We start from the raw sequence: 20909 nt of genomic DNA, 5'->3' as shown, positions 1-20909 counted from the left end.
TTATTTGAAAAACTTGTTTAAATTTTCACCACTTTAGTTCATTTTAACTGCACACAGAAAAAACACATTGTTCAATGAATATTTAGGAAACGAATTATCTTAACATTTATTTAATTATTTTCTATCTGAAATATTTCAATAGTTTAATCTTGTTTGTCTTTAAAGTCAAATACTTGTGTATAATTATTCCCGCCAGAAAAGGGGGTTGGGCTTTGGAGGGAAGTTCAGTGATTGGATGAAATCTGAACAGACTCTAAACCAATGGGTGACTAGCACTCTCCTATAAAGACAGTGTGCGCAGGATTGAGTTTCTGTTTTCTTTCTTTTATTGAGAAAGTTATAGTATCTGAACTCAAAATGAGCGGCAGAGGCAAAACCGGCGGCAAAGCGAGAGCGAAAGCCAAGACTCGCTCCTCCAGGGCAGGACTGCAGTTCCCCGTCGGTCGTGTTCACAGGCTTCTCCGCAAAGGCAACTACGCAGAGCGCGTCGGTGCCGGTGCTCCTGTTTATCTGGCGGCTGTGCTCGAGTATCTGACCGCTGAGATCCTGGAGTTGGCTGGAAACGCCGCTCGGGACAACAAGAAGACCCGCATCATTCCCCGTCACCTGCAGCTGGCGGTGCGCAATGACGAGGAGCTGAACAAACTTCTGGGCGGAGTGACCATCGCTCAGGGCGGCGTGCTGCCCAACATCCAGGCCGTGCTGCTGCCCAAGAAGACCGAGAAGCCCGCCAAATCCAAATAAACCAGCTCCAGTCTCTCATTACACCCAAAGGCTCTTTTAAGAGCCACACATTTTATCTGATAGACAGAGCTTTTCTTTAATATTTAGACATGAAATAAAAATGACCCATCAAAACAATCAGAAATATGGTAACTGCATCAATAATTACAAATACAATAAGTGCTACAAGATGTGCATGTATAAACGGGCCATTCCACCCAATGGGTGACATTAACTCTTCAAAATTAATTTTTTTTTTCCAACACTGAATCTAATATTACACTGATTTCATTTTTACAAGGTTTCAAAGCAGAAGATGGATGCATATTTTCTCAGTCCTGTTACCAAAACTCATTTGCTGTGTAAAAGCATGTCAGTTAATTCCTTTGTATTCACCTACAGAAAGTGTTCATTTTGAAGAAATGGATGGTTATTTGTGACAAAAAAAATCACTTTATATTAAGGCAACGTGTATTTTAATAAACCTAACATTTTTTTCATTTAAAAGACAGAAGCTTCAAGTTAATTGTATAAATGATGGATCAAACAAAACTGATAAAAACAGTGGCTTAAGTTTATTTTTTTTAGTAACAGGAATGAGTGTCCATATGTGTGAGAAAGAGAGTGTGTACATGGCCGTGTGTGTGAGTGAGATTTCTGTGTTGAAGGGATGTTGTGATAGTAGTACTTCACAGTGAAGGAGGTGGAGAAAGAAAGAAGGAGAGAGAGAGGGGGAAAGAGAGGGTTGCGGGTGTGCCGGTCACTCCTTCTCTTGCAGCATGCCATGGGTGGGTGTTTCTGGCACCTGCAAAGTAAAGGTTCTCTCCATCATCTACAAAAGAAAAAAAAAAAGAGAAAAAGACAAAAAGATTAAGTCACGTCGTGGTGTACTGGCTCCCTGCAAGTATGGCATTCACACTGTAAAAATAATCCTAAATAAATCTACAATTGAAGTAATTTCAACTGTAAAACTCATGAAACAGGTGAATAGTATTATATCAACTAATAATCACACTATTAAACCAACAAACAGAGGACTTTACTCACTCCTGTTACTCTTAACTCACTCCTGTTATTTTTCATATGAGTAACAGAACTGAAAGTAACAGGATTGCGTTTTTAAGCAAAAATGATCAAATACATAACATATGGACACATGAGTACATGCTAATAGCATGAGGACACTGAGCAAATACTAGTGACTTACTTAAAATTAATATTTTTAAAATAAATAACATCTAAGAAATAATTTAGGTAACAGGACAGTAGGTTGAGATTGACGCTCTCGTTCATAATTACAATTTCATCAAATATACATAAATTAAAATGAGAGGACTTACTTTTGGTCGTCTTATGGCCTGCATAAGATCCAGATGATGCAACTTCCTGTTGAAAATGTGTCTTGTGGAATGTTCCAAGTTTTTCAGAGGAGGAAATGTGTGAGGGTAACAGGACTGAGTGAGGACCCACTTATCCTAATATAGTTATGTTTACCAAGCTCTGATTATGTATTTAATATTACATCAATAGATTATCCAAAATAAAAAGCAATTCATATGGTCTTCAGGGGATGTCTGGAGTAACAGAAGTTTATCAGTGTTTGTGTGTGACTGACTGCAGTGCTTTAAACAGACTAATGTGATTTAGTTCTGATCCGAGATCTGCACAATCACTTGTCTGGCTATCACCAGACCAAGCTCAATTAAAATTTGTTTGCTAAACTAAAGAAGTCATTCAACATTGTCGAGAGGTTAAAGGGAATTGGATTGACGGTCGTGATTGCTGTCACTTCTCTATCGTCATCGTGTTATACCCGCCAATAGCGAGCAAGGTGGATAAGAATGTCTGTGATTGGTTCCCGCAAAAGTGTAACAGAAGCAGTAGAAATGAATGTACGGGTTTCCAGACTGAGTTGCCGGGCGAAATCAAATCGCCAGCAGATCAGGCTGGGTTTACCCAGTCTGCACAATCACTGAATTAAGGGAGTATTTCAGCACAATAAACACAGCAGTGTGAGTGTAAGTCTGTGGGTGTGTGACACTGTCTGAACAAAGCGTCTTGAGCGGGAAACCCTCCGCGTGTTTGAAAAGAGGAAACGCGCAGTCATTGGCTAGCGGTCATAAGCACACTGGCCAATCACAGGCCCCCGCACCCCCTCGCGACCCTATGAGCTCGTGGCCGCGCGATGTTTTAAAAGCAGGAGTGAAACATCAAGCCGCATTTCCAGCACAAGCAGGACAGAGAGAAGGAGAGTTGAGCAATGGCAAGAACCAAGCAGACCGCTCGTAAATCCACCGGTGGTAAAGCCCCGAGGAAGCAGCTCGCTACTAAAGCAGCGCGGAAGAGCGCGCCAGCCACCGGCGGCGTCAAGAAGCCCCATCGCTACAGGCCCGGGACCGTGGCTCTCCGAGAGATCCGCCGTTATCAGAAGTCCACCGAGCTGCTGATCCGCAAACTGCCTTTCCAGCGGCTGGTGCGAGAAATCGCTCAGGACTTCAAGACGGATCTGCGCTTCCAGAGCTCCGCTGTCATGGCCCTGCAGGAGGCCAGCGAGGCTTATTTGGTGGGTCTGTTCGAGGACACCAACCTGTGCGCCATCCACGCCAAGAGAGTCACCATCATGCCCAAAGACATTCAGCTGGCCCGCCGCATCCGCGGAGAGCGCGCTTAACCCGCATCAGCGCTTCACCCCAACGGCTCTTTTAAGAGCCACAAACCTGCTCTGAACGAGACCATTTCCAGTGACAGTAATTGTTATAAGTTTTGGTTTTCTAGTGTCATCAAACCAAAGTGTCAGAGATAAATATATGTAGATTATAAAGTGTTTGAGGCTTTTTTTTCCCTCTTTGTAATTTAAGCTCATGTTATCACTTCAAGAATGAAATTAGAGAGGACTACTGTATAATGTAAAATAATTCTGTACAGGTGAAAAATGGTGAACATGAGTTATAAAACCGAAGTAATTTCATATCTAATTTTTTAGTGTCAGAGATCAATGTATGCAGGTTATAAAGAATTTGATGGGGTGTTTTTTTTTGTGTTTTTTTTTTTTTAACTCCATTTAAGCTCATGTTTTCACTTTCAGAATGAAATTGGAGATGCTTTTACTGGATAATGCTGTATAGGTGAATACTTTAAGAACACGAGTTATAATGCTGAAGTTATTTCATATCTAGTTTTTTAGTATAGTAAACATACTGGATAGCATATGCTGCACATTATTTTGAAAATATTTTCTTAATGTCTTCAGGGACAATATATTAATTTAAAATGTATGCAGGCAGTAAACTAAATATCAAACGTAATTCTGCATTTTAGCACTGAAGTTTAGGGCCATGTGATGCGGTGCTGGTTTCTGTCAGGTCCTGTAAGAGCCTTCTGAAGATAAACATGAAATCAGGAGAAACTACACAAACCCAACGACTCTTAAGAGACACACAGAGTCATGATTAAATGATGTCAGTTGCAGTTATTTTCTGGTTAGAGAATTAACTTCATTAATGAACTCATAAATGTAGTTTCACAATGATGTGTCGAGACTGTCAACAGCGTCTTCTCAACTTTAACCAACATGATTGACAAAATATAATAGTTTAAATGGTGCATGAAGATCTTTATTACACAATGTTCAGTAATTTAACAGTCGTTAAATAAGGAGTTTCACAAAAAAAGACGATTAGATCAGAAAGGACCAAAGTTAGAAGTGGAAATGCAGAAAACAGAAAATAAAATTGTATTTTACACAAAATGGGTGTTTATTTACTATTTTTGTAGTTTAAACAGTTCAACAACAGTTAAACAATGAAGAAAGAGTGTCTTATTGGTCTCTTTCCTCCCAAAGTCCATCAATGGGTCTATTAAGAGTTTTTAAAATTACATGATTTTGCACAATATTTTTCTGGAACCTCTTATTTTCTCAAACTGTAATGAATAAAAAGAGCGGGAAATGAAACAAAGGAAACTGGGGGGAGGGGTGTCACTCAAACTGTTGGCGGTGGGCGGGGCTATCATTTAACAGCCTTTGATTGGCTCTCATTCAGCGCGTGATACTTTGAGTTGTCCAGTGAAACACGAGTTTATGGGTGTGGCCTATGAAAACAGGCAATCAGGTGATCCCGTCTCTCTGTGTAAATTAGCATATGGTAGAGAATAAAAGCCTCTGTGTCGCTCGTGAGTCACATTGATTCGTCAGTTCTGCGATCATTCAGCATCATGCCTGAACCAGCCAAGTCCGCGCCTAAGAAGGGCTCCAAGAAGGCCGTCACGAAGACCGCCGGTAAGGGAGGAAAGAAGCGCAGAAAGTCCAGGAAGGAGAGCTACGCCATCTACGTGTACAAAGTGCTGAAGCAGGTTCATCCTGACACCGGCATCTCCTCCAAGGCGATGGGCATCATGAACTCTTTCGTCAACGACATCTTCGAGCGCATCGCCGGTGAGGCGTCTCGTCTCGCTCACTACAACAAGCGCTCCACCATCACGTCGAGAGAGATCCAGACCGCCGTGCGTCTGCTGCTGCCCGGTGAGCTGGCCAAACACGCCGTGTCTGAGGGCACCAAGGCCGTCACCAAGTACACCAGCTCCAAGTAGAGTCCCCGAGACTCCCACACACCCAAAGGCTCTTTTAAGAGCCACCCATATACTCACACAAAAGAGATTGATATATAGACCTCGTTGCGAATATTGTCTGTTGAAAGCTCGAGTTGTAAATACCCCCCAAACATTATGACTGGTTTGATTCGTGTCCAATCTGAAGCCAAGTTTCGTTATTCATTGACTTGTTCTGTGTTTTACATTAATACAATGATGTAGTTTAATTCTTGTTTTGTAATATTGAGGTAAAGGTTACTGAATCTAGAAAGGTAAGTATAATTAAATTCTCGTGATTATATTTGGAAAAAGATCATCTTAAACATGTTTTCAATGTTGGACAATTTTAGATTTCAAATTTTCTTAATTTCAGAATGTACTCTTGCTGTTAAAGCACTAAAATTTGAGATCATTAACAGTTGCTACATGATCAACATCAGTGGGAATCAGGTTTACTGTATTTTTTTTTTTTGATATAAGGTTCATTACTGTTGATTAGTTAAGTCAATTCCTCATTTATTTTAATAGTTTGTGCTAATAAAACACAATTTTAGTGAAAATTACTTGTCAGGTGGGTGTTTAAAAAAAAAAAAAAAAAAAAAAAAGGTCTGACTTATAAAAAAAAAAACAACTTTCAATCTTTGGATTTATCATTGTCCGTTTCTTACAGACTAAAGCCCTGCAGCTGTCTGGAAATATATATTTAATGCAGTATCTTCACCTGACCTGTCGGATGAGGACAATAAGAAGAACTTGTACTGTAGCCACATGGATCAACTATTATGCTTTTTAAACCGTACTTGACCCTCTGCTTGTGTTAGTGTTGGACTAAAACTTACAGTGTGTGGTAATGCTGGATGATTGAATGATGGATGCACTTCAGTAGGATGAAGTTAATCTCAGTGAAAAAGAGGCCTGCAATCATTCAGATTCAAAAGGAAACAAAACCTGTGCTAATGGAAAGAAATCAAGTTGACAAATAGTTGGTAATAATATAGTTTATGGAGAGGTTTACAAGCAGTTTTCTGTAGGCCGATCATCATGTGTGACTTTGTGCCATTTTTTACAAAATAAAAGCATTTCAAAACAAACTTTCTGGTTAATGTGATGTTTTGTACAGAATATTTTATCATTTTATTTAATTTTGCCAAAGTAATGTGTTTTTTTTCCCAGTCAAAAATTGAGGTGCGTAAATTCAGATTAAGGCCTGCGATCAGTCAGTTCCAAAAAGAAATACAAAACCTGAACTAAATGAATGCAAACAAGCTGACAAAAGATTGAATCCAATTTTTAGAGACCATATAGTGCAATGAGAGACTCATTTTGACCCAGAAACCCAAGTTAAGGTAAAGGGTTTTGAGCATCACAAGGGTTAAAAAGGTCAATCATAGATGAGATGGAGCAGATCGAGAACGCTTTAACCAAACTGAAATGCTATCAGCTCCATCTCATCCACAAGAAAATCCATCAAAAATGTTTATAAAGAAGTTCATATGTAACTTGGAGGAATAATAATAATAATTTCTAGATATAAAAAGACTTTAGTTTCCTCTCATCAACAAAATGTGATCTTACATGTGTGTCATAATGCCACTGTAAGCTCTTGTACGAGTTTAATTCTGTATAGGGACTTCAATCATTTATAGCCGTAGATGTATTTAGGTCAAACATTTACATTTAGAGATGTAAATTCAGGCAGTCAAATACTCCAAATGATCATAAGGATTATCTTCATGGTTTCAAGATGGACATTAGTGCTTTTCTTAACCTTTAACTAAACGCTCATGTTTGAAGACTCTTAGATCATATAATTGATAACATGAGGCTAATCCAGCAATCAAAGTGCAAACTGGAAAATTAAAACCTGAAAGTTAAGTTAGGAAAACTGGACGACTGGATGGGCAAGACCAGGCAGTGTTTGTTTCATTGGTAATTATCTTCTTTATTGTTACATATTTCAATTTACTTATAATAATTAGACTACTAAGATAAACATGAAAACTTTTTACGTGGTTTTAAACCAGCATTTGAGTCAGAACAGAACAGTTGGTAAGATTGTGATTCTGAACAATACTGATCTAATCACCATTAGACATAATTTAGTAATTACTTATTTTGGACTTGCTGTAATGTTTTACAGCCACATTCTGCATGCAGATGGACAGCAAGTGATACTGTAATATTACTTTTATTGGAACAAATGTAGTCACAAATACATCTCAAAGTTACATGTTGTGCATGAGGAATAATCAGCTCGATTCACTGATGGGAACTGTGATAAAGCAGTGATAACTTATTGGCCTGTTGTTCTGATAAAGCAAGAGGTATTGAGAAATGACTTCCTTTGGAATAAATGAACTCCTTCAAAATTATTTAAATTTACAGAACCACCACCACAATTATAATTAATATTTTTCATATTCTTCTTTCCATACACGTCCTCTCTGGAAATAGGTGAAAAGTACTATGAACTCTGCTTACAACTAATAATTATTATCTAATTGTCTGTTAGATTATACCCAACACACACATTTCTTTCTTCAGAACATAGAAACAAAAATATTAAGACGACATTTAAAAATTTGTCTAATTTATATTATATAATTGTATTATATATTTTTGTTCCTGCAGCTATAGATTCAAATCTTGTTTCAGTCAAGAAAAAGTACAAATGTTCTAAAATGAAAATGAAGTGTATAGTTTAAATACCATCAGTGTTTTCAAATGTTTGTTACATTTATGTGTATAGCAACTTACAAATGAAGATGTTACACAGTTCAACAAATAATTAGTAACATCACTTCAACAAACTCAGAACAGATTTTCATGATTGTAGCAAATTATAATTATGCAGTATTTATTTTTCTGCCATGGTGAGAATTTAGATATTGATATTTACCCAACTGAATATCCATCCGTTTGAAAAGAAATATCTCTGAATCAACCTGAAATTGTTAACTGATAAAAGTGTTCGGCTTTCTGCAACAAATATTTAGAGTTTATAAACTATTTTAAGTTGTAAAGTAAGTTATTATTTTTTTTAAATATATCGGTATCACTTTACAATAAGGTCTCATTTGTTAACCTGTTAATGCATTTACTAACAAACTAACAATGAGCAATATATTTTTACAGCATTTATTAACCTTTGTTAAAGTTAGTTAATAAAAATGTTCAGGTTTTAGTTCACAGTGCATTAACTAATGTTAGGAGATTCAAATTCGATTCTTAAAAAAAAATGTTAGGAAATATTGGGATTAACTAAGATTAATACGTGCTGTAGAATTATTATTCATTGTTAGTTCATGTTAACTAATGTATATCTAATGTTAACAAATGAAACCATTATTGTCATGATCACCGTCTGTTCCTGTTCACTCCGGACTCCATTTCCCATAATCCTCCCTGCCTATCACATGCACTCACTCCACCAATCACCTGTTGCCACATACAGCCACGCACACTCCACACTAATCACCACACCCAGCTGATACGCATTATCAGGACTATAAAGGACTTTCACTCACACCACCTCACCGTGAAGTCTTGATTCACCCTGTGACAATTCCGAGCGTTATTTCCCTGTCTGCCTGTCTGTTACCGTTCCTGTCTGTTCCTTTGTATTGACCTGTTGCTGCCTGTCCTGACCTCTGCCTGTACCTGGATTACGATTCTGCCTGTCCCTTGCTGTTCTCGTCTGCTCCTGTTTGACCCTGCCTGTACGACCACTCTACTTTAATAAAATGCTGCATTTGGATCTCTGCCTCAGTCCCGCTTTGTTACAATTATAAAGTGTTACCAAAAAAATACCTTTAACTTATTGACTGAAGCCAGTTTATTTCCCAATATAATCTTATTAGAACTATTTTAAGATATTTTAAGATATTTATACCCCCTACCCATTATCTATGCTTATTATGACCCCCTTCAAATAAAATAAAATGTAGTCTAATTGTCTTCCCTGAATATTAATGTTGATTATTATTCTGTTTATTATAATTAGGTCTATTATTATATTCACACTATGTTTGGGGTCAGTATAATTCTCTTTTAAAAGAAACAGATATATTCTTTCAGCAAGGATCCACTGAATTGATTCAACGATAAGTGTAATAATTAGATTTATATTTTAAGCACAGTATTGGTGATTTTCAGTGCTGTAATGTTGGGGTGTCTTTAGTCAAAGAGACTTGTGACAAAATCCTGTTTAGGAAATACTGTGTTCATAACGGAACTTTTTAAGAAAAGTTTTCAGTTTGTTCTTGCTTTCCTGAAACTCTTCTAAAGTTTGGGTGAATGTTTTTAATTGGTTTTAGCAAGGGATGTCTGTGTTTCTGGCTCATGATGCTTTGTTGTGTTTACTATCTCACTACACATCAAACAAACAGTGAACATGACATCCGTTCTAGCTTTATGATGAGTTTAACTACAAAGCAGGAATTGCCATAACAAAAATAAATGGAGTAAAAAAGTCACTTATATCAAAATGAGTTTTTCTTCAATGTGATTAGCGTTGACGCATCAACACGGACTCAACATTGTTTGAATGATTATGATAATGCTATCTGGGTAATTCTCTAGGATCAAGTTGTGGTTTTTCAATAAGAGGAAAAGTTGAAAAGTTTTCACTACGTATCCTAGTGACAAATATGAATTAATGATATTAAGAAGAGGATCTATGACCTCTGGAAGCATCTCTTTCAATAGCTTAGTCAGTATAGGGTCTAACATACATGTTGATTTTGATGATTTAACAAGTTAAGACAATTCTTCCTGTCCTGTAACAATTAATGAATGGAATTTGTTGCTATAGGAAAGGAATGGAATATCAGTATGCTGTTTTCTTTTGCTATATTTCTTGTTCAACTGGTTTACGCTTTAATTGGACTCTGTGGAAAAGAGCGCTGTGATTTTAGTCAAGTCAAGTTTTCGCTCCCTTGCATTAACATTAACATTCATAGCGAATTACACAAGAAACACTCGATACAACTAACAATAAACAAATATATACAGACCTTATGCATTTTTGGGGGTTGCTTAATATAAACTGGTAAACTTTATATCCGTAAAACAACTCCGATGAACTGTAATGAAGTGTGTGCTCTCACCTTAATTACTGTTGTAACCATAAATCACTCCGGAGACTTTAAGCTGGATCACAAAGTGTTGGTACTGATCAAGCGGCAACCTCCCCCTTTCTCTCGTGAAGCCAATACGGAAGTGACTTAAACTGCGATTCATCGACTGGCCGCTAGGGACAGGCTCCAAAAGAGAGCAGAATCTCATAGAGTCCCATGTTAAATTGGCCAAGTTTATAGCAGAAAAAAACATGTTTACAAGTTGGTTCAAATTGTGGTTTTGGTCTATACTGCTATTTTTGCCCTTCATGACAACTCTGAGGGGGGTGATTTTTTTTATAACTTATCCGTTTAAATTATATTAAGCCTTAAAGTTCTGCATAATTAAGGGCGTGGTCACTTGAGTGACAGGTAGATTGCGCTGCTGTCTGAGCTGTCATGTTACCTCAGCTGCCGCTGAATTTGGCATCTCAGCCGTTTTTGTGCTTTTTTTTTCTCGATTATTTTATACAATTATAAAATATGGCTTGCTGCATAATATTCGAGACTGATGTGTGTCTGTGTAGATGTGCATGCATGCGGAAGAGACACAGAACACACGTTGTTGGATCGTGGCATTGGCTGAAAGTTTTGATTGTGAGATTTACTACAATGACAATACCAGGAGGATATACAACTCTGACAGCACTGCTTGTATATTATAACTAAAACTGCTGCACTATTTTGAAAAAATATACTTTGGACACAGGCTCATTTGTTTGTTAGATACGATCGTATACAGTTTTACAACATAAAGGCTGTTCAGATTGCATCCTTTCTTGAAGAACGATGACAGAGAGCAGATCATTCAGAAGAAATGTGAAATGTTTTTTTGTTTTGCAATGGACACTCATATTTTACCCAAGTGCCACAGATTGGATTCATCTCGTGATCTCTATTTCATTATAAAGGTATGAAGTCCCATTTTGATTTTCCATGTTGTTATTTGCACACCCAACACTACTGGTGTTGGAGGATCTATATCTTAAAAAACACCGTAGATTGACAGTAAACCTTTAGAACGTTCTGATGATAAAACTTATCTTCATTAATATTTTAGATCGTATCTAAGATAGATATATAGCTCCTTTGCTGCTAACATGGTTATGTCGAGCTAGGCGGGCGTGGTTTCAGCAACCAATCACATCAGCTCAAACCACCTCCCCGCCTCTTTGCCTATTTTCAGTTATCCGGGAGTGACGTGCGGTGACACGCAGCTAAGATGGCCGCGGCCTCATTTAGGCGTCAAAACTGCTGTTCAGAACTCTATGGGTGACGTCACGGACGCTACGTCCATATTTTTTTACAGTCTATGGTACTGATCCATCCTTGAGTAACAAATTTTTAGCAAAACCTTTTGTGTTGACCCTTATTCACAAAGCATTTTGGTGTAGATATAAACAAATTTAGGTATATGGGGCCACATTCCCTTAAAAAACAAAACAAATCCACTGCGTCTTCAGCAGCTCTGATGTTGGGAGTATGTGGAGACCAACAACAAAACACCTCAATCGCTTACGAGATACTGTTGTCACTACAGCTGCTCCAGCCTGGAGAAAATGGCAGACAGTGAACTCGCTCAGGGCAGGTCTATGCTAATATGGCAGAGTCCGTCAGAAGTAATGGGCAGGGCTTGTGAAAACTGTGTCACTTTGACCAGAATCTGCGAACGGATTTTTATTTTTATAGGGTGGTTGTGTACACACACTGCTGACACACATTCATGTTCAAACACCATGTAAAAGTGAATTTTGCATAATACATTTACATTTAGTCATTTAGCAGACGTTTTTCTCCAAAGTGACTTACAAATGAGAATAGTAGAAGCAATCAAATCAACATGAGTACAACAGTATGCAAGTGCCGTGTCAAATCCCAGTTACACCAGCAAAGTGCTCGTAGCAGTTTTTTTTTTTTTTTTTTTTAATAAATACAAATAGAAATCGAAAGAAAAAAAAGGTAAAAAATATAAATAAAGAGTAAGTGCTAATATTACTGGGTCAAGTGCTGATGAAAAAGATATGTCTTTAGCAGTTTAGGTGCCCTTTAAAGCCAAGTTCTTGGCATATTTGCCACATACTTCACAACCGTTCAAACAAAGATGTTTTCCTATAGCACTATGTTCTTGAACGAGTCACAGTTCGCCAGTTACAGTAATATCTGACCACAGACAATTTATTACAACCATTTCAGTCTGGCTTGAGACACAGCACTGACTGCTCTTGTCCGGGTCAAGAATGACCTTGTATGTCTGGGAAAAAATGTAAATCTGAACCAAAATTACTTCAGCAAGGTTTCACGCAAGGGGGCTGTACTAGGGCCTATTTTAGCCTCTTGGCAACATCAACTGAAAGTATGGTCTGGGGTTTCATTGTTATGCTGAAGATACTCATATTTATGTCAGCACCCTGATCCTAATCTCACTGTCACAGCTCTAATGGTAGGCAGTTGGTTTTAATTAATAATCTCAGTTTGTTCACAGACTCTGATTCTGTGTCTCCATCATCTCAATTTTGCAATCTTGCTGTTGTTTTTGATGTTCAGTTGACATCCGATGCCCATATTAAAATGGTCCGAAGGGAAACACAGGAAATAATGAGATATAAATGGAAAGTCCATGAAAACAAAACTGAAACAACTGAACGTGATACATTGTGTATTGAATGCATCTTTTGTAACAAATGTGTACTCATGTTTGCTGAGAGAGGACTGTCTTTTCCAGAGAAATGTAATGAAACCTGTAATTACAGTCAGTCAAAGCCCCCAGAATGAGAATATTTCAGCTGCCTGAGATTCTTTGAGAGTTTGATGGTGTTTTAGTGTCAGTTTCAACTTCTTATAATCATGTGCGGTTAACTTTCGTTTTGCTGGAAAAGAAGTAAACTGGTTCTTAAAAGACATTAATAATTTCTGTGTGCAAATACATCAAACATGTTTTTCATTAAGAAAATGGAAAGTGCATGAATATATATTGACAGATTGTCAACCTGCTTCTGACCCATTTAATGGGGTTTTAATTTAAGTTTAATTTCAACATGCCTGTAAAACGTGTCATAGATTACTGAACTGAAAACAAATATGAATCTGCATATTGTTCAGAGAGATAATCTCATTGATGTCTGTTTTCTAATCCAATCATTAGAAGTACTTTTTAGTTTATCAGAATATTGAACATTATTCTGTCACACTCACAGCTGTCATAACTTTCATTTTCAGAGAAATGGAATTACTTTTCTGAACACTGCTTTACAGAAAATCCTCCTTGACCTTTTCCCAGAAATTCATTTTTATGCTTTTCATCATGTTTGGTAGGTTACATATGGTGTGTTTTTCATAAATGTTAGCAGTTTTGAGTATAGTGTAGTATAGTATAGCATATTAGTTTAGTATGAATAAACATTTATTATATACATTAAAAGTTTTCATATATATAATATAATTTATTTATTTATTATATTATTTTATTTATCCTCAGTACTGGAATATGTATCTCTGCAAGAAAATGTAAAGCAAATATATGCATTATAAATGTATAATAGGCTAAACATCACTTTCTCTTTGTAAGGGAGTCATTTATTTCACAACAGACAAAAGCACTTCAGGTGTAACAGGTTTATGACATAAAAGAGGTGTGATATTTCACTCAATAAAAGGTCTGTGTTTTATCTGCCACTGAAGAACAGCAGACTGTCAGCAGAACGGTAAGACAATTCACACAGTTTTAAGAAAAATATATTTATTTAAGTGTTGAAAACAGACCCTTTTCACAAACAATGTATTTTCCAGCCCAGGTTGTTATTTCTTTTTTTTTTTAGGTTGGTTTTCCTTTTTTTCTTTCCTTTTTTTTTCCGACAGTGAATGTATAACACCACACTTTGTTTTATTACCTTACACTGAATTACAGAGAAACGCTGCTGTGTTGAGCGAGAGGAGAGCATTTCTCTCTCAATGTAATCAGTCTCTTTATAATAGTATAACGTCTTAATAATATAAGAATATAGTCTTAATAATATATATAGTCTTAATAATATAAGAAATGTTCATTGTGCAATAAAGTACTCCAAATAAAGTTTAATTGTATTTGTTATATCAACATGTTTTAAGCAATATGTCAGTAAATATGTTAATGGATCTCAAATATATATATTAGTACGAAATAAACATTAAGTATTTTTATTTATTTTACTAGGGCATTCAAACATAGAAACAACAAAAAGAAACATAGAAACAACATTGTTTTATAATGTCAGTTGTGATTTTGATGCAACACAATGTTTATAAATACCTCAATTCACCATTTCTCATTGAAGCATCCTTATTAGTTTTATAAGCTCAAATCTTAATTTTACTTTGATGTAAATTCTCTTTATATTAAATCATATTTTCGCTTTGACATAATTTAAATTAAAGACACAAAGGTAAGACATCTGAAACTTCTGACAGATGAGTTAAGAGGAAACAGCGTCACTCACTAGACTTTAGTGAAAATGGGGGCTTATAAGCCTCAAAGCCACAGTATTAGAAAGCACATAATATGACTTGACTCGCAAGAAGCCAATGCCAACAGTAACAGCAAAGAAATGTAATGCACTCACTAAATGAACTGGTGTCAAATGTTCATATATCTAAACAAATGTGTGTTACATTGTGTTTGAATGGAAGAGCATACACGGCTGCGGGCCAGGCTAATGGTGCATTGCACACTATGGCGGTGTTACAATACCAGACAGACCTGCTTAAGGATCTGGATGATGGCCAGGGCCTTTCCCCTGATGCAGTCGCTGAGCTGTGCTGGATCATAGATTTGGCTCTCTGGGCTACCAAAAAAACAACTGCTGCTCTCGGCCGTTTGATGTTGGCAATGGTTAGCTATGGAGAGACATCTCTGGGTCAGTCTGGCTGACGTCATTCAAAGAGAGAGAAATGTTCTGCTCAGTGCGCCAGAGTCGCCCTTAAGGCTTTTCAGCACATCCGTTGAGAAGTTTAGAGAGTCGAAGGCACAGCCTTTAAAATTTTTGTGTTGTGCCATGCCAGACCAGCGACACTCAAGCCCCTCCTCCCGAAGCGAGGAGTAAAGCTCAGACAAGGTGTGATGCTTGGAAGGCTAAGAAAGATCTATTCAGAGCAAACGCTCTGGTCAACAGCCTATTGCTGAAGGGGGGTGAAAAAAAACCCATCTTCCCTCTTGCCTTTCCTACAGGGTTTTCAAAATAGGCAGTTCCTTCATAAGTATTATTATTAGGTGAAGCTGTCCCTTAGAGAGCAGAGTGTACTTCCTCCCCCAGTTTTCTGGGGCTCTATTCTGAACAAAAAGTTCCTTCACATTTACTTCAGAACTTCTCCACCTCTGAGGGGGTTTTGTGTAAACAAGAAGTTTCCCTTATACTAACAAGGTGCTGGCTTCCTCACCCTTCATTCAGGTTTAGTAAGTGGGAAGCACCCTTGAATGTGTCAAGGGACGGTTTCCTCAGATATTTATTAAGCATTAGGAAGCCCCCTTGATGCCTGTAGTACTATAAAATGGGTCCTCTAAGCAGGCGGCACCTTCAGTTATCTTCAGTTATCAGTTATCAGAAACTATCTCATTTGAGATTTTATATTGGGTGGTTCTCCTATCGTGTCCTTCAGGTCATGTTCATAAACATGAGTCCTCTGTGTTTAGATCACATAATTTGTGAGAGTGAGACTCCTGTCCTCAGCTCTCACAGATACCCATCTTTGTGCCCTGGTGAGAGGTAGACTTGCCTGAATTTTCATCTCTTCCCATTGGTAGCTTTTTTTTTCAGACAGGGTGGAGTGTTTGTATTTCTAGGTAAAATATTCCCCTGGGGTGGTTTGAGGATCAACTAGATCCCCCTAGATATAGGTGACAGGCGAGGGGCTTCTATTGTTTCCCTTTGCCATTATTCCCTTAAAGGTATGCTGGCTTGGTTGACTGGCATTACCAGACCTGAGCTCTTTTGGGAAGTATTATTCCTGGTAAGGAAAATAAGAATGGTGTAAGCTACTTCTTTGTATAAATCAGAGCTTGAGTTTTGGCTAACTAACAGTTCGTGACAGACCTGAATGAGGAAATCTGACTCCTTTTTTTTTAAAGCAACACCATGGAACTTTTGGCGGTTAATAAACAGAACTGCATGCGTCTTGCGGAAGAACATTGTAGCCGGATCTACTTCTCTCTGTTTATGTCTATGACGAGTCACGCAGGTACTTGTGCTACTCCACAGTGATACGACCCGAACCAGTCAGAAATAATCAGAATATAAACACTTATTGTAGGTGTACCATAGTGATTTAGGTTAAGACAAAAACACGGTTTGGAAAATGGATTCATGATGTACTTGCTCATTATAAAAATGTTGTAAATTTTGAACACAAAAAAGTTACACAGTGTTGCTATAAGACTTATTTTTGGTGGGGATGGGATCAGGAAAGGTCCGTGAGCCGGGGCTCAAATTTGGGTCGTCCGTAGCGCAACAGCACTATTTGTCGGCACACTTCCCACGAGGCTATCGTGCCGACTGACTCCAGCTTTTAATTCCATTGATCCTGGTTTTGGCAACAAATTAGTCAGTCATTCCCTCGGCATTGCCATTTCATTCCTTATGGTATCATAGGATGCAGTGCGAGTTCCCATTTGAAAGTGAACGTCTCGGGTTATACATGAGAAGTGGAAGAATACACTGCATCTCATTGCCATGCTTGGGGCTTGACTGCTCATGTCTCCTTCAGACAAAATAAATAAATAAATAAAGTAAAATAAAAGCTGATGACGTATACTCCAGGTGCCCTTTATTTACTCATGGTCGCATTGCTAGCGACGTCACGGACGGTTGTCCACCAATGTCATTGTTGCATTTGAGTCATGGCTTCAGACACGGGTCACACTGAGGCATTCACCATAGTGTCCTAGGATGCAGTGTCTTTATCCCCTTCTCAGGGAACCATGGTTACATGCATAACCCGAGACATTTTGCTCTCACTCAGCAAACCTTCCATTATTTTATTATTATTATTTTTTATCATTGTTATTTTGTTTTTATCCAGCCACTACTTGTCTTCATTCTGGCATTAGTAATATACTTATCCCATTCTTCATCTTTTCTGTCTCCACAGCTCTGGAAAAAGGACACAGGAATTTATCAACAATTTTTGACACTGCTGTCACACAAAGATCTCTATTCTAACTGCAATAAGACAAAATAAAACAGGATTAATGATGTACCAATTACCTTCATGCAATCCCTGCAAAACAATCTCAATTCCAACTGAACTTAGAGATTCACTATCATGCCTCGACATTGTATGGTCCAATATCTTTGAGACTGTTGACTCAAAGATAAATCCAGACAGAGCTAGACAGTATGAGGTTGACTTTCTCCAAGGAGCCCCACCAACATGGCCGAACTTTGACAAATCAGCAAATTTAAAATTGGTGGAAAGGGATGGCTTTAATGATTTAATACAGTTAATTGAGGAAAAAAGAGAAAAAAGCTGTCTCATCACTGATGTTTCTTTACAATACCAGCCTGGCAGTGGAGGATCAACCCTCGCCATGCAGGTGCTTTGGCATTTCCGGAAAGATCTCAGGTGTGCCAGAGTGATCGATTCTGACTTAGACACAAAAAAGCTGTCAAAACAAGTGGTGGACCTTTTTCTGCTGTCTAATGAGAAACATGCAGAACAAGATCGGAAAACTGTGCTGCTGCTACTAGACACCAAGGAAAAGACGGACAATGATCTGCCTATCAAGAATGATCTCTGGGAAAACCTGATTGAAGAAATACATAATAGAGGCATCAGTACTCAAACTCCAGTTGTGATCATTTTGAACTGCAGCACTGCAGACTTCAGTCTAAACGACACACTGATTCTTGACTCCAAACTCTCTGAAGAGGAAATCAGACAATTCAAGGAAAAACTGCTGCACCAGATCCGACTACAGAGAAAAAGCCAGTGGGAAGTTACAACCATAAAGCTGTTGTACCACAAAGACAGCAGCGGATCAGCAGTAGTCAGGGAGGTACTGCAGGACCTGAGGGAAGAGTGTGAAATCCAGACAGAACCATTCACAACAGAGATTACAGAAAATAAAGAGGAGTTTAGAAAAGAGATTGAAGATAGGGCAAACACACTGCTCGAAATATATGAAACACACAAAAAACCTGTGCTTGTCCTGTTGGATCACAGGGATGATAAGTCACTACGCTACTTATTAAAGAATCTGCAGTCAAAGCTTCAGCGCTCTGATCGACCTGACCATCCTGCATTCATCATTATTAATGCTGTGAAGAAGAGCGTTGTTCGAGCGCCAGGCCACGTGAAGCTGAAACTGGAGCTCTTACCAGATGAGAAGGAGAAGTTTGCTCAGAAAAGGCAGGAGATTGAAAAGAAACACAAGAAAATATCAAAAACGTTTCATGCCTTTAATATAATGCAAGGAGGTTTCCAGAAAGAGGATGCAGAGAAAGTCATCACAGAAGAAATGGTCAATCACATTGGAAAAGACAAACAGTCCAGCAGCACAAGACTTCTCAGTTTTTTGGCTTTGATGAATTCATACGTCCCAGGTTCACACTTGTTGAAGCCTTTGTGCAAGAAATTCATTGAGCAAACAGAATGGCCCACTGATGAGAGAAAACCTTCAGTGGAAATGATAATGAAGCCTTTCATGGATCTCATAGTCATTTTCTCTGATGGAGAGCAAAACTGCATACGTCTGAAACATCCGATGATCGCTGATGCATGTCTGAAAAGGTTCACTGAGAACAAACTGACAAGATCTGACATCGCTCTTGACTTCTTGAAAAGCATGGTAAAAGGAAATGAGAGTAACTATAAGCAAATCTGCAAGAGAATGTTAGTCACAAGACCTGACGGTCTGATAGAAAAGGAGAAGTTTTCCAGACTGATTCTTGACATCATAAGGGAAGGTAAAACTAACAAATGCATTAGTTTGTTGGAGAGGGCTTCGAATTTGTTCTCCACAGACCCTTTTTATCCTCAAGCACTTGCACGTTTGTATTACATTGGGGTAACGGAGGAAAGCAAATATCAGGAGGCAGAAAAATGGGCAGAAGAGGCCATTAAAAGAGACCACAAAAAATCTCATATTAGGGACACATTGGGGCAAGTTCACAAAAACCATCTGCGGAGTGAAGTTAAAAAACCATGCACAAACATAGATGAAATGTTGCACATTGCACTGTCTGCCATTGATGCGTTTAAACGTGAAGAGAAAGCAGCTGAAGATGAGTTAGTTGACAACACCAGATTCAATAACAGGGGCCACTTTGGTTTTCTGCAGGTTTGTAAGGAGATTTCAGATCTGAGGCCCTTAATAAGTCCAAATAATCCTCTTCAACAAAAATACCATGATTTCATCAATGGTCTCAGAGCTGAAGTCGAGTCGAAATATGACTTCTTTGAATGGTACCTGACATTCTCAAGACTAAGCAACAAAAAAGATGACCCAGACTACTTTCGTGAAGATGATGAAGATTGCTACAAGCGATATTTTACACAGACAGACCAGTTGGAAAAAATGGCCCTGAATGAGAAAAAAATGAAGTCTTTTGGAGGACTGCTTCATTTCCTAAAATCTGACATTGATGTGCTTGAACAGAATTTGATTGCAATTGAAAAACCTCGGTCCAAAAATGAAACCCAAACCATTCTCTACATTTTTGCCAACATCATCTTGAGTCAGTCTAATAAACCATCTGAAAAATCACAAGAGCTTCAGGACATGTTACAGAAACTCTGGTCGACAGAAGTTCATGGCAGAAGCCCAGAGTTTTACCTCTTGATTCTTTTGCTCTTTTGGCCTCATGAAGCAAAGCAAGAGAAGGAAAACCCTCCAAATTTTGAAAACTGTGTGAAATATATGAGTCAGTCATATGAGAGGACGTATCAGAAATACCTTCACGGTCGCCACCTGGTGCCTCTGTTCTTCTATGGGAAAGGAGAAGGCTTGCAGATACTGGTTCACTCAAAGCTAGATAAAACTGATCTGGATCTCCTGACTGAAGGAGATGGAAGTGTAGAAGTCAAATGTCTTCAGCGTATCGATGGGAAGGTGGAGGATCATAAAGTGTTTGCTGTTAGAAATGGGCAACAGATTCCAGTCGTCGCTCACAATCGGGCCAGTGTGTGCAGACGAGGCCAAGTGTCGTTCTACCTCGGCTTCACGATCAGAGGACCCGTCGCCTACAACATCAGATATCAGAACTGTAAGTAAAGCAATGCTTTATATTTCAGACTCACAAAACATGTTTCATATTTGCCAAACATTGGCAGTAGTGAAGTCTGATTGTGTTAAAAATTGTAGACTGTTTATGTAATGTATCAACTGTATTTTACTCTCAGTGAAATATTTTATCCCCTTTTTCTCTGCAGAGTTCATGGATGATCGAATGCTGTCATTCAGAGTATAAATCTCTTCATTGGAGCTGGAAATGCTCAACAATGCAGCTCATACAA

General features: G+C 38.1%; 4 protein-coding genes across 4 annotated transcripts; all 4 read left to right on the top strand.

Annotated features, from left to right (window-relative positions):
• Window positions 1-335: 335 nt before the first annotated feature.
• LOC125265905 (histone H2A-like) lies at window positions 336-788 on the top strand. The gene has a single exon (XM_048186469.1). It carries the CDS (start codon window positions 358-360, stop codon window positions 742-744), a length of 387 nt encoding a protein of 128 aa, XP_048042426.1. The 5' UTR covers window positions 336-357; the 3' UTR covers window positions 745-788.
• Window positions 789-2933: 2145 nt separating this feature from the next.
• Window positions 2934-3749, top strand: LOC125265900 (histone H3). The gene has a single exon (XM_048186464.1). The coding sequence runs from the start codon at window positions 2984-2986 to the stop codon at window positions 3392-3394; it is 411 nt and encodes a 136-aa protein (XP_048042421.1). The 5' UTR covers window positions 2934-2983; the 3' UTR covers window positions 3395-3749.
• Window positions 3750-4883: 1134 nt separating this feature from the next.
• Window positions 4884-5356, top strand: LOC125265908 (histone H2B-like). The gene has a single exon (XM_048186472.1). The coding sequence runs from the start codon at window positions 4936-4938 to the stop codon at window positions 5308-5310; it is 375 nt and encodes a 124-aa protein (XP_048042429.1). The 5' UTR covers window positions 4884-4935; the 3' UTR covers window positions 5311-5356.
• A 12188-nt stretch (window positions 5357-17544) lies between these two features.
• LOC125265924 (sterile alpha motif domain-containing protein 9-like) lies at window positions 17545-20909 on the top strand. The gene is made up of 2 exons (XM_048186486.1): window positions 17545-20659; window positions 20826-20909. Coding segments are annotated over exons 1-2 (3015 nt in total). The 5' UTR covers window positions 17545-17646; the 3' UTR covers window positions 20828-20909.

Source organism: Megalobrama amblycephala, linkage group LG3 (assembly GCF_018812025.1).
Source record: "Megalobrama amblycephala isolate DHTTF-2021 linkage group LG3, ASM1881202v1, whole genome shotgun sequence".
Lineage (NCBI taxonomy): Eukaryota > Metazoa > Chordata > Actinopteri > Cypriniformes > Xenocyprididae > Megalobrama > Megalobrama amblycephala.
This window is presented reverse-complemented; position numbering and strand designations above follow the sequence as displayed.